Genomic DNA, 12,962 nt, shown 5'->3' with positions numbered 1-12,962 from the left:
GAGGGGAAGGAACAACAGAAGCATGGTTATTACAGATTACTGTCCTGGGCCATAAACCCAGTGTCTCTGTATAATTTTTATTTTCAGTAGATTCATTTTCAAATTTGTCAAGCTACTGCAGCTGAAAAATGTTGGAAGCTGCAAACAATAAGAAGTCAATAAGAAGAAGCATTACCCAGGATTCAAAGACCAATGCAACTAGACCTGAGTGCCTGAAGGACCTTTGAAATTGTATTTCTCAACAGATCTTAATGCTGAAAAATTACTTTCAAATATGGCAGAATATAGAATATCTTCAGATATTTGGTACAGGAGTGCAGTTTGAGAGTCTGCCAAACATACTGTATTGCTCTTGCACAACATGGTGACAAGGCCTTTATAGAGTCACAGCCTCTTCTCACTTGCCTCAGGTTCCCTCATCTTCTGTATCAAGTGAAAAACTGATTAATTTTTGAAACTGATTCACACAGTCAAGAAACAAATCATGCAAACCTTCCATGTTCTAAAATCCATGAAGCTCAGTGAAAGTTCTGTAAGAAGTAAGTGAGAATTCTAATGCTGATTAGAATTCAAGAAAAATTTGAAACATGCTATAATTGTCAAGGATATGGAGCAGGTTATATGTTTAATAAGAAAGTACGGCTAAGTTTTTCTATCCAGAAATACTATTGCACTTGCTGTATATGATGATAAATAACTAGTACTTCTGCTTGGGCAAGGGAAAAGGGGTGATTTTTGCTCAACCCTTCTACCCTCTGCAACTTCCTGAATTCTCCAAACATATCCTAGAGGGTCCCCCGTTGCCTGGAGGGAAGAGGGGACTGCAGAGGGGAAAGGGGAGGAAACAGCAAAGAATTGATTCTCCCCTCTTGTACAAGCATAACATCTTACACGAGCAGAAGTACTAGTTTGGATGCTCCCCATTTAACTATTAAATAGCATCATGCTCTGAGCCCTGAGGAGCAGCAAAGAGTCTGACCCTGATGAGGGGAGAGCAGTTAGGCCAGAAGAACCAGCCTTAGGCCTGGTCCTAGCCCAGTGGCGTAGCAAGGTTGGAGTGGGTCTAGGGACAAAAAATGAAGATGGGCCCCCTAACTCCCCATCTTTGTTTCCCCCCTCTCCCATATTTTTGCAGAAAAACTGTAAGGACATGATGAAAATAAGATTCTTAGCATGCCCTTTCTTTCCCTTCTGTGCTTGCCTGCCTGCCTGCCTATCGATCGATCGATCGATCGATTGATTGCATTTACATCCTGCTCTTCCTCCAAGGAGCCCAGAGCGGTATACTACATACTTGAGTTTCTCTTTCACAACAACCCTGTGAAGTAGGTTAGGCTGAGAGAGAAGTGACTGGCCCAGAATCACCCAGCTAGTTTCATGGCTGAATGGGGATTTGAACTCGGGTCTCCCCGGTCCTAGTCCAGCACTCTAACCACTACACCACGCTGGCTCTCGTGCGTCCTCTTCATATTACATCCTCTTCATATACGCATACACTTTCACACACATACATGTGCATGCATATCCCTTTAGCTCAGAAACATTTTTAACAAATATGCCTACTACTGTACACACACTTATCAAAGCTACTCCAAGGACTCTGGATACAAGAAAGAAAGGACTCGACTTTTAAGGGCTGGCAAAATACGTACACGAAGGACAAAAAAATCAGCCATGGTCAGAGGTAGCCCTAAGCTTCCAGACATAGGAAATTAGAACCACTGAAAATAACTCAATGCATGCTTCTGAGAGGTTTGAAAATGATTTTTTTTTTAAAGTCTAAAAATATATCTCTATGTATACAATTCTGAGAACTTGTTTGGTTGGAAAACAATTGAATATATATTTAAGAACAACCATCACCACAGACCAGCCAATAAACTCCACCCCACTCACTCTCTTACTTTCTGCTTTCATAAGAACATAAGAACAGCCAAGTTGGATCAGGCCCAAGGCCCATCTAGTCCAGCATCCTGTTTCACACAGTGGCCAACCAGATGCCACTGGAAGCCTACAGGCAGGAGTTGAGGGCATGCCCTCTCTCCTGCTGTTACTCCCCTACAACTGGTACTCAGAGGCATCCTGCCTTTGAGGCTGGAGGTGGCCTATAGCCCTCCAACTAGTAGCTGTTGATAGACCTCTCCTCCATGAAGTTATCCAAACCCCTTTTAAAGCCATCCAGGTTGTTGGCTGTCACCACATCTTGTGGCAGAGAATTCCATAAGTTGATTATGCATTGTGTGAAAAAGTACTTCCGTTTGCTGGTCCTAAATTTCCTGGCAATCAATTTCATGGGATGACCCCTGGTTCTAGTGTTAGGTGAGAGGGAGAAGAATTTCTCTCTATCTACTTTCTCCACACTATGCATGATTTTATAGACCTCTATCAAGTCTCCCCCAGTCATCTTTTTTCTAAACTAAAAAGCCCCAGATGTTGTATTCTTGCCTCATAAGAAAGGTGCTCTAGGCCCCTGATCATCTTGGTTGCCCTCTTCTGCACCTTTTCCAGTTCTACAATGTCCTTTTTTAGATGTAGTGACCAGAATTGTACGCAGTACTCCAGGTGTGGCCACACCATCATTCTGTATAAGCAGTTTTATTTTCAATTCCCTTCCTAATGATCTCTAGCATGGAATTGGCCTTTTTCGCAGCTGCCAGACATTGAGTCAACACTTTCAGTGAGCTGTCCACCATGATCCCAAGATCCCTCTCCTGGTCAGTCACTGACAGCTCAGATCCTATCAGCGTATACTTGAAATTGGGGTTTTTTGTCCCAATGTGCATCACTTTACACTTGCCAATATTGAACCACATTTGCCACTTTGTTGCCCACTCATCCATTCTGGAGAGATCCTTTTGGAGCTCCTCACAATCCGTTTTGGATTTCACTACCCGAAGAGTTTGGTATCATCTGCAAATTTGGCCACCTCACTGCTTACCCCTACTTTTAGATCATTTATGAATAAATTAAAAAGCACCTGTCCCAGCACTGTTCCCTGGGAGACCCCTCTTCTTACTTCCCTCCATTGTGAAAATTCTCCATCTATACCTACCCTCTGTTTCCTGTCCTTCAACCAGTTAGAAATCCACACATGTACTTGTCTCCTTATCCCATGACTGCTAAGGTTTCTCAGGAGTCTTTGATGAGGAACTTTTTCGAAAGCTTTTTGGAAATCCAGGTGTATTATATCAACTGGATCATCTTTATCCACACACTTGTTGACTCTCTCAAAGAACTCCACTTTCCTTTCCATGGAGAGGAAAACAACTGATTTCAAGTTCCGAGGGGAAGATTGCATGAGTCAGGAGGACTTATTGGGAAGAACTCAATCATTTTAAATCATTTTTTAAAAATTAAAAATCTCTCACACAAGCACAAACAAGGGCTTGGGGACAGAGAGGAGACCACACCAAGGGAAGCTTTTAGTTGGGGATGGGATCTCTCTCTCACACACACATCGTTCATGAATGTGGGAAGGAGAAAAACACACATTGGCTTCTGAGGGAAGAAATCATATTCACAGAAAAAAACAGATAAGGGTTGTTTGTTTGACTTCCCTTTCCAGCTCTCCTTGTAGGGATGTGCACGGAACCACTGCGGGAAGGCTCGAAGGTGGCAGGGGAGGGTGCACTTAGGCCTCCCGCCGCTTTCCCCCCACCAGCAACTGTTATAATCCAAGCCCATTGGGACAGCAACATACCTCCCTGTCGCCCTGTCGCCCCCGTTGTCCAGATATGAAAGTCTCTGACACGCGTGCACACGTGCCAGTGCGCACAGGCACGCTGGAGACTTCCAGTCATATCTGGGCAACGGGGTGGCAGGGAGGTACGCTGCCGCCCTGATGGGCTTGGATTAAAACGGACACTGGCAGAGGGAAAGTGCAGGGAGGGGTAAGTGCATCCTCCCTCGCTTTTAAAGTTAGACACCCCGCCGCCATTGAACTGGCGGAACTGCCGGTTTTTCAAATCAGTTCGGAGGCCCATAAAGGGTTTCATGCACATCCTTATCTCCTTGTGGCCATACTTCCTTCCTGCTCCCTCACCAAATCTGCATTGAATTGCCGAGCGAGCGGGGGAGTAGCACAACTCAAGGTGGACCAATCAAAGACAGGTGCTGCTGGGCTGGTTTAACCCTTTCCTTTCTCAGCAGTCTTCGTCATCCTCCTGCCTGAAAAAAGAGAAACAGCTTGCTGGCCACACAGCTGGGGGGGAGAAACTTTGGGGGGCAATGTCACACCTTGGCCATGGATCTGTAGAGCCCTGTGGGGCCCCTTGACGCTCTGGGCCTGTGGACCCTATGCCCCTGTCCTAGCCCCAAGACCAGAAACCAGGCTGGAGTGTGAGTCTGCCATCTGGAAGACCACAGAACCAGAGATCCTGGTATCAGCACACAGAGTGAAATACTCCCCCGCGTGACCTAGTCTCTTCCACAATCCATACCTCATGCTGCTCTAAGCCAGCACAACAGCATCAACAACAACAGCAGGGACTTAATGGGGCAGATGAGAAGTGCTAGACTCTAGGCCAGAGAACTGCCCCTTTAAATCTTTGTGCTTTCTGGGCAGAGAGGCAGAGCCTGGAGGTATTTAAGACCGGATTCCACCTCTGGCCCTTGTTAGAGCAAGTTGATCATTGGGAGCTATCCAGAGTGCCGCAAGCCCAACTGCCTTGCCCTGCCAGCTCCTTACATAAAATGTAACATAATTACATTATAAGTGTGGTGTAAATGTTCATAAATAAAGTCATTTATATTTTTGCATTTCATAAATATACCCAACAATATAGTTTTTTGTGTTATGTAGTACAAAATGGGCAGCATGCAGATTAGTCTTCCATTCGTGGAAATACGTTCCACACAAGCAGGGTAGGGACAATTTTTGCTGATTCCCAATACTGGTCCCTGCACACCAAAAAATATCTGCTCCTGAGAGTCCTCCAACCCTCAAGGACATTTTGTGTGGGGACCTAGGGGATCACAAAGAATGGGAGAGAACTGACAAAAAGTGTTCAATGTTCTTAAAATTAAAGTAAGTTTAAATATAGTAAGAATTTATTGCATATTACAATTTCCCCAAACATTTTTAATTTAAAATGAGTTTTAATTTAAAATGAGTTCATCCCATGGTTTCACAAGTCCAGAGATTTTAGACAAACCTCTTTTGAAACTGAGGGGGGTTTGTTATCTAGCATGCTGCTGTTCAGAGGGAAAGCTTTCAGAAGTCCCAAGCTCTTGGGCACACCCAAACTAGCCAGAGTAATGCTTTAGATCTGCCATTGATGGTCGTGTCAAAAAAACTTTGCAACTATACATGGCACCCACTAGCCCTGCTGTATCAATTCAAATATATACTATATAAGAACTATTTATTTTGGAGGATTAAATATGTAAACGATGGAAAGGGAAAGGCTAAAGGTAAGTGCTGAATTACTTCCTTGCATTTTGCTTTTCACTTGAATGAGCAAAAATAGGATCCTGAAAGCCTGAGTAGTTACATTAGCATTAATTATTTATTATGCTATTATCACTCTAATTTGGAAAACAATATAACGGGATACACTTTTATATTCTGGATAAATTATGTTACTGAAAATTGCTGTATTAGAATGGAGAGAAACTTGATACAAAACATTTAACATTAGTGATAGTCTCAGTATCCTCCCACACATCATCAAAAAAAGATATTCTGGTACAATATAATAAAGTAAATCACAATACAGCAAATTCTGGAAAAGTGAGTCAAGGTAAATTCACACCACTGAATACAGTTAGATTGACTATCGTTTCTGTTGAGGGAAGTAATCTTGCTTTGAATGCATTCCTGGCTATAGTTTAAAGCAACATGAGTAGTAGTTTATCATGAGAAATGTGCAATCAACACTTCTTCCAAGCAGCTGGAGGGAGGGATGCACTCTAGGGATGTGCACGGAACCAGGAGGGGGAAGTTCGAAGGCCAGGGGGGTTGACTTTAAGGGCAGGGAAGGGTGCACTTACCCCTCCCTCCACTTTCCCCCTGCGGGTGATCCATTTACAAAGGGTCCATCGGGGCGGCAGCATACCTCCCTGCTGCCCTGTTCTCTCATTGGACCCTACATCAGTGGAAGTACTTGACACGCCTGTGCACGAGCGCGACATGCATGCACCGACACACACAGGTGGGTTGGGTAGTTCTGCTGACGTAGGGTCCAAAGGAACAAAGCTGCAGGGAGGTAAGCTGCTGCCCCAACGGACCCTTTGCAAATTGAGCGCCGGTGATGTGGAAGCGGAAGGAGGGGTAAGTGCAGCCTCCCCCGCCCTTAAAGTCAACTGCCCCACCTTTGAACTGGCAGAACCGCCAGTCATTCAAACTGGTTTGGAGGCCCATAAATGGCCTCCGAACCGGTTCCATGCACATCCGTAATGCATTCTTGGATTACACTTTGAATCGATTCATGCACATCCTTCTTGAGGTAGCAAGAATGACTTGTCCCCTTTGCTAAGCAGGGTCTGCCCTGGCTGCATATGAATGGGAAACTACATGCGTGAGCACTTAGGGGATGGAGCCACTCTGGGAAGAGCAGAAGGTTCTAAATTCCCTCCCTGACATCTCCAAGATAGGGTTGCGATTCCTGCCTGCAACCTTGGAGAAGCTGCTGCCAGTCTGTATAGGCAATACTGAGCTAGATGGATTAATGGTCTGACTCTGTATATGGCAGGTTCCTATGTTCCTAATGCACTCCCCAATTGCCACTATTCTTATCATCAACAATCCTAGGGTGCTGTTCTTCAGCATGAGTGCAAACAGTCTCTGTTGATTAACTCAGCTCCTCAGCTTCAATAGGATCAAACAGCTTCAATTTTAAGAGAGAGGGCTGGAATGTCAGATTGCAAAACACTGGAAGAGAACCAGGGACTCAGATTTGACTGCTGTGCTGCATTACCCTGAAACTGACCTGCCAAATGCTACTTAGTTTGGATTGACCTAAAAAGCAGTTTCCAAATTTGTTAAGGAAGGGTTTTGCTGCATGTTTCAATACAAAATACTGTATGCAATCCATTATTTGAATTGATATATTAGCAGATTGTCAATAAACATGTTTGCTCTATAAAAATCAACTAAACCACTTGTGTTGTAAACAGTATATCTGAAAATCCTAGAGTTTCTAGCTTAAAAGGAGTAACAATTTTAAATATCTGGAACAAACATTTAAAATTGCAGATATGAGTATTCTGTGCTTAATCTCAAGTCATAAAAAGTTAGTAAGGAAAACTGCAAAAGAAAACTGAAAAACGTTTTCCAGTTTGCTACTACCAGTTTTACTACTTTTACTATTTGCAGTATATGAACAGCAATGATGGATTTGCCATTAGTTGTGCGTAAACTCTTGCAGAAAACAGCAATTATTTTCTTCTTCTACAATAAGAACACTGCAGTTGTAGCAAAAACCAACCTGAAGACAAAGGTAACAATATTGGTAGATTAGGAATGTTAGGCTGGTGAAATGTGTTCCCATGTGCCTTTCTTAACTCTAGCCTCTAGTTTCAAAATAAGCAATTTTAATTGTGTAGCACCTAATGGCGCAGTGGGGCAGCAACTTGCCTAGGAAGCAAGAGGCTGTAAGTTTGAATCCTTGCGGGTATGTTTCCCAGACTATGGGAAACACCTATATCGGGCAGCAGCAATATAGGAAGGTGCTGAAAGACATCATCTCATACTACACAGGAAGAGGCAATGATAAACCCCTCCTGTATTCTACCAAGAAAACCGTAGGGCTCTGTGGTCGCCAGGAGTCAATACTGACTCAATGGCACAATCTTTAGCCACCTGACGGCTCAGAGGGGAAGCAACCTGCCTAGAGGGCAGGAGGCTGTTTGTTCGAATCCCTACTGGTGTGTTTTCCAGAATATCAGAAACACCTATATCGACCAGCAGCAATATAGGAAGGTGCTGAAAGGCATCATCTCATACTGCGCGGAAGAAGGCAATGGCAAACCCCTCCTGTATTCTACCAAGAAAACCACATGGCTCTGTGGTCACCAGGAGTCGACACCAATTCGATGGCACAACCAACCTAGCACATGTATGCAAAATTATTTAGCAATGTAATTACTATGCTCATTTCTAGGTGAGAAAAATGTGGTGGATACATACTCAAGATCGCTTATGCAGGGGTGTAGCTAGGTGAGAGGGGGCCCGTGTTCATCCCTCTCTCTGGCAGCCCCCCAGAATGAGGGAGATATTGAAGAAAATAGGGAGGGGGGCCTGTGTTCTTTGAACCCTTTCGCTCAATTATAGCTACGCCCCTGCGCTTATGTCTTAACAGTTAATAACAAAACCATTACAGTCAGAAGTGTTATATTTGTTGTAAAAAAAAAAAACTTGTCAATGAAATAAATTTTAACCCACATTAGTGATTTTGGTACAAAACCAAAAGCGACAGTCATATTCTGCATTAATTATTGTGGAATAACTGTTTCAATTGGTGCGTTGGACTTTTAATCAATTGTTCATAATGTACCCTTACTGTATACATCTGCATTACATTTAGCAAGAAACGGTAACAAGGATGTTCTAGACATAGAGGAGGGCACAATCATTTTCCTCAGTAGTGACAATTTAATATATGTACTCAAGAATGGCTCAAAAGTAACGCAAATCCGACTGCCAAAGTTTGCATTGCTCAAATATATGGGGTAAACATATGTCCAAGTATAAGAGGGTAAGTTCCAGCTCATTCCATGGTGGTCTGCCAGTACACCCATATCCTAACACCATGGTAATTAAGTTCTATTAGTTATAGTTATACAAAAGCATACCACTCATATTATTCCCCTATGTGTTATGTGCATTAAGGGCACCTTGAAATGCTCTCCCAAGTCCCATAATACTTTTTGCAATCTGCATATATAAAAGCAGGTTGTCAATAATCAATTTCCCTCTTTCAACATTCCATCACATTCTAATGTGACCAAGAAAAACCATCCAGGGCTCCTTACAGCTATGCTAATAAGGGCTGTCTTACTTCTCAGTGGCTCTCATTGAGTTCTACAGGACAAAATAAATTAGCTGCCATCTGAGACAGTTGAGAGGGAATTCTGTTGCTCACTGAAGACACCGGGATCACCGTGGACTGTGAGGACAAGCTTTCCTCCCACCAGCCTATCCGTGCACTTCAGCGCATGCCTTCATTTTTTTCTATCCAAATAAATGGCTCTCATTCATTCATGGGGTGGGATGGAGCAAAGTGACTGTCTTAGGTGCAATCCTGCATGCTAGGACAACCTTGCCACCATCCCTGACATGGGGTGGTTTTAGCTAATATGAAAAGGTGAGGCACAATGCTTTTTCTCCCCCCACTTCTAAAAGCAGCTCCAGGATTGTGGAGATGTTTCAACTCTACCCCCAAACACAAAATTAACTTATGGAATTCACTAGCTACCACAAAATGTGATGGAAACTACTTAACTGGCTTTTATGAAGAGTTACAGAGATTCATGGAGGACAGGCCTAACAACGATAATTAACCATGAACCTCCATGTTCAAAGACTGTATACCTCCGAATACCAGATGCTGGAAGGGCTATTGCCTTCATGCCTCATCCATAGGCTTCCCTGAAGCATCTGCCTGGCCATGTTGGAAACAAGTTCCAAAGACCATTGGTGTGATCCAGCGGGATTCTGATAATATAAAGGCAGTGTGGAGCATCTTTCCTCACTGCAACTCCAAAAGCCACTTCCAGGTTTAAAAGCAGGGGAGATGTTCTGTACCTTCTCCTCATGACTTGGACATCTAGAGAAACTCCATTTGGAGGGGCAGGAAGCTTGACTAGGTTTGGAAGAGTAGGCTTGGACTTACCTTTTGCTCTACATAAGATAATGGCCTCAATGATGGATGGGAGACTCGGGATGGGAGAGTAAAGCAGCTAGAGAAAGGTCTGGAACACTCCATCCCTGCTCTCCCCCATCCCCCAAATTGGACAACAGTTCTTTAGCTAGTGACTGATAATTACTGGTGCCTGAATAGGTTAAGGAGGAATCATTAATTCTTTTGGTATAGTTGATTTTATGTGGTCTGTAGTTTCATTGGGACAATTGTTTTTAAAGAATACATTGTTGGCTAGAGGTCAAATGTTGCTTAATATAACTGGCATATGTATTAGAATAAAAATATTCTGACCACTTCCTTCTAGATGGTGGCAGCATTAAATATTAAAATAATCATATTGTTTGTCCTGACAACTGGATTCATGTGGCTACAAATTCTTAAACCCTTTCCTGGAAGTTCGCATTCTCTTGGATTTGAAACACAGTAAATAATTTATACTTTTTCACATAGCTTTACAGATGCTGGCTTGACCTTCTCAGCAGGAATTTTCCCTTCCCAAGCTTGAAGCCAACATTATTTTATCACCCTGGTCAGATATTTTTGACACATTTCATTATTTCTACTGTTACATTTGTTTGATGGAATAATCTCATGGTAATGTAACTGTACACTCATTGTTTTGTTTTTTGTTTTGTTTTGCATTGCAAGTGTGACATTAGAAGCATGATTTATCAAGTTGAGAAATACTTGGTTTAACTTTACTTTTTAAAAAAATATTGTTTAAAAAACCCACTGTCAACATCATTCAACAGAGGACAGCAACTATGGAAAATTCTTTCTGGGAGTTAAAATCTGAAAAACAAGGTCACAAAAACAAAGTCATAACCAGTTCTCAAGCTTCAGAAACACCCACACATTAGATATGAAAGTGTACGCCTGAAAGATTCCACCTATAATTTGAAATTTTTTTAAAGCGGTGTGATAATCAAAATGGGTAGAAAACCCCTATCTTTTATGCCTAATAAATCTATACACTTTCTTTTAAAGGAATACTGACAAAATATGATGCAGGAAACCATCCTTCCCCCCGCCCCCAATCAGAAATGTAGTCCAGATAACTGGGGGTGGCGAGTGGACCAAAAACAAATTCTAAAGAGCACAGTTAAGCAGAACCTGTTTGCTTTTCCACTACTAAATTAATTCTCTAACACCACAAATATAAATGAGAGATTCAGCTGGTCAAGTTATTCATAGGTTCAAGATACAGCTTGTTTCTTATGCTAAGATTTGTAGTTCTGAAAACTATAGATTTTTTTCTTCAAATGTTCCTCATTCCAAACAAGAAAATGCACACGCTATTCATGTGTGCAGCGCTGAAGAATGCCAAATTGTCTTATTCTGCACACGTGCGACACTTTGGAGCAAATCGATATGGGGTGGGGGGGGAAGCGGGTTTTAAAACACTTGTCAATGCAGGAAAAACCAAGGTGTTGAGCAGGCACAGGTTTTCTGTGGCTTTGCAGTAACACACCTCCCACTTACATCCTCTACAAGAAAAGAGGTGGCAATTGCAGTAGCACCGGGTACCACCAAGCACTGGATGACTGCAGGACTGCAGTCGGGAGGATCTTGGCACAGCCCAACGCTTACCGTCCGGCGGCCATAGGGTGGGGTCTTTCCACACCACCACTCCGTATGCACACAAAAGGAAAACGAAGAGAAGAGGTAGTCTTCTCTCCTCCTCCTCCTCCTCCTCCTCCTCCCTCTCTCCCCCGCCCGCCACTACCTTGAGCACCAGAGGAGACAGAACTAAGCAAGATGCAAAGCAGGCCAACAAAATAGGACGTCCCTCATAGCGCCCAGGGAAGGCGGCGTGAGGTGATGTGGGGCGGCTCCTCAGGCCGCGTTCCGGAGAGGCCAGGGGGCTCGGGAAAGCGCGCCCACTGCTGCCCCTGCACCCTTCGCTTGAGCCAAGGACTTTTTGGCCGCCCTTCTGAGTGCTGACAGACAAAGGGAAGAGGAGAGTTTATGACTGCAGAGGTGCCGGTTGCGCAGTCCTCTGCCTCAGGGAAGCCAGGCGCGCGCCACGCCCTACCCTGCCAAAGTTCGCCCCTTTTCTCCGGGCGAGCAGGTGGGAGGGAGCGAAGAGGGGACGCAGGTGCCCCGGCGCCCCGACGCAGGTGTTTGGGCGCCACTAGAAAGTTTGCGCGGACTGCGCCGGCCCGCCGGGAGACGAAGCGGGCTCAGTCGCGCGCGCGCGCGCAGCCCCCTCCCCATTCCCCTACCACATTTCCCAGACACCGGCTAAGAGAGAGCCCGAGGTTCCTACCTTGGCGGGGCTCTCCGGCTGCTCGGGCTCAGCCACCGCCGGCGCTATTGGCGTCTCTGTCTCGGGGCTGCTGGGCTGGGATTCTCCTGCTGCAGTGGCCCCGTCCTGCGGGCTCCGCTGCTCTGCAGAGCTGCCCGCGCCCATGGCTCCTCTCGGGTGTGTGGCGACTCTTTTGCAGGTCTCTCTCTCCCTCACCTCTCTTGCCCAGAGCTGAGGCTCCTCGCCCAGGGATGATAAAGAGATTATAACAACAATAATAAAGATGTCCAGGCAGCTACGCCCGCGTCCTCCTCCTCTCCAGTCTCGGCCGCTCAGGAAGCGCTCAGGCTGCGACTGAAGGCACCCAGCAGCTTTCTGCAAACTCCTTTAAAAAAAAAAAAAAAAAAACCCACACACTCCTCCCTGGTCCTCCCGCCCGCCTCTCGCTCCTGCTCCATCACATGAGCAGAGCCCCGGACACGCCTTGCAGCAGCATCAAACCTGGAGACGAGACGGAGGCGAAGCGGGGGGAAGGGCGGTATCGGAGACACGCAACAACCCGCCACCTCTGACCAAGGTAGCTCGGGGCCTAGTACTTTCTCCCCTCATTTAGTTCCTTTGACATCTCTAAGTGACCACAATAGGGAAGAGAATAGAAATCCACCGCCATCATCACACTGGATTAATGGGCCTTAGTTCCATACTGAGAGAGCAGAAGCAAAAGTGACTTTGTAGGAGTGACCTTCACTTTTAAAGGAAACAAGCAGAGGAGCCATTCCCCTGAAGACTGAGAGACGAGTCCTGATGAGCGCGTGGATGTTTCATCCAACAAAGCCAAGGTTCCGTGCACA

At 44.8% G+C, this 12,962-nt stretch overlaps 1 protein-coding gene across 4 annotated transcripts in view; it reads right to left on the bottom strand.

The window, feature by feature from the left end:
- Positions 1 to 12,962, bottom strand: part of AKAP12 (A-kinase anchoring protein 12) — a 159,142-nt gene that overhangs the window by 129,361 nt on the left and 16,819 nt on the right. Inside the window, exon 1 of one of the 4 annotated variants that reach the window (XM_053292498.1) lies at positions 12,133 to 12,491. The exons of the other annotated variants lie outside the window; for them this stretch is intronic. Within the exon in view, the coding sequence (XP_053148473.1) occupies positions 12,133 to 12,276 (144 nt within the window). The 5' untranslated portion in view covers positions 12,277 to 12,491. Of the gene's footprint in view, positions 1 to 12,132; positions 12,492 to 12,962 lie in introns of those variants that run through there. 4 annotated transcript variants of the gene reach the window in all.

This window comes from Hemicordylus capensis, chromosome 1, assembly GCF_027244095.1.
Source record: "Hemicordylus capensis ecotype Gifberg chromosome 1, rHemCap1.1.pri, whole genome shotgun sequence".
Lineage (NCBI taxonomy): Eukaryota > Metazoa > Chordata > Lepidosauria > Squamata > Cordylidae > Hemicordylus > Hemicordylus capensis.
Note: the sequence above shows the minus strand (reverse complement) of the source record. Positions and strands in the feature narration are given on the sequence as shown.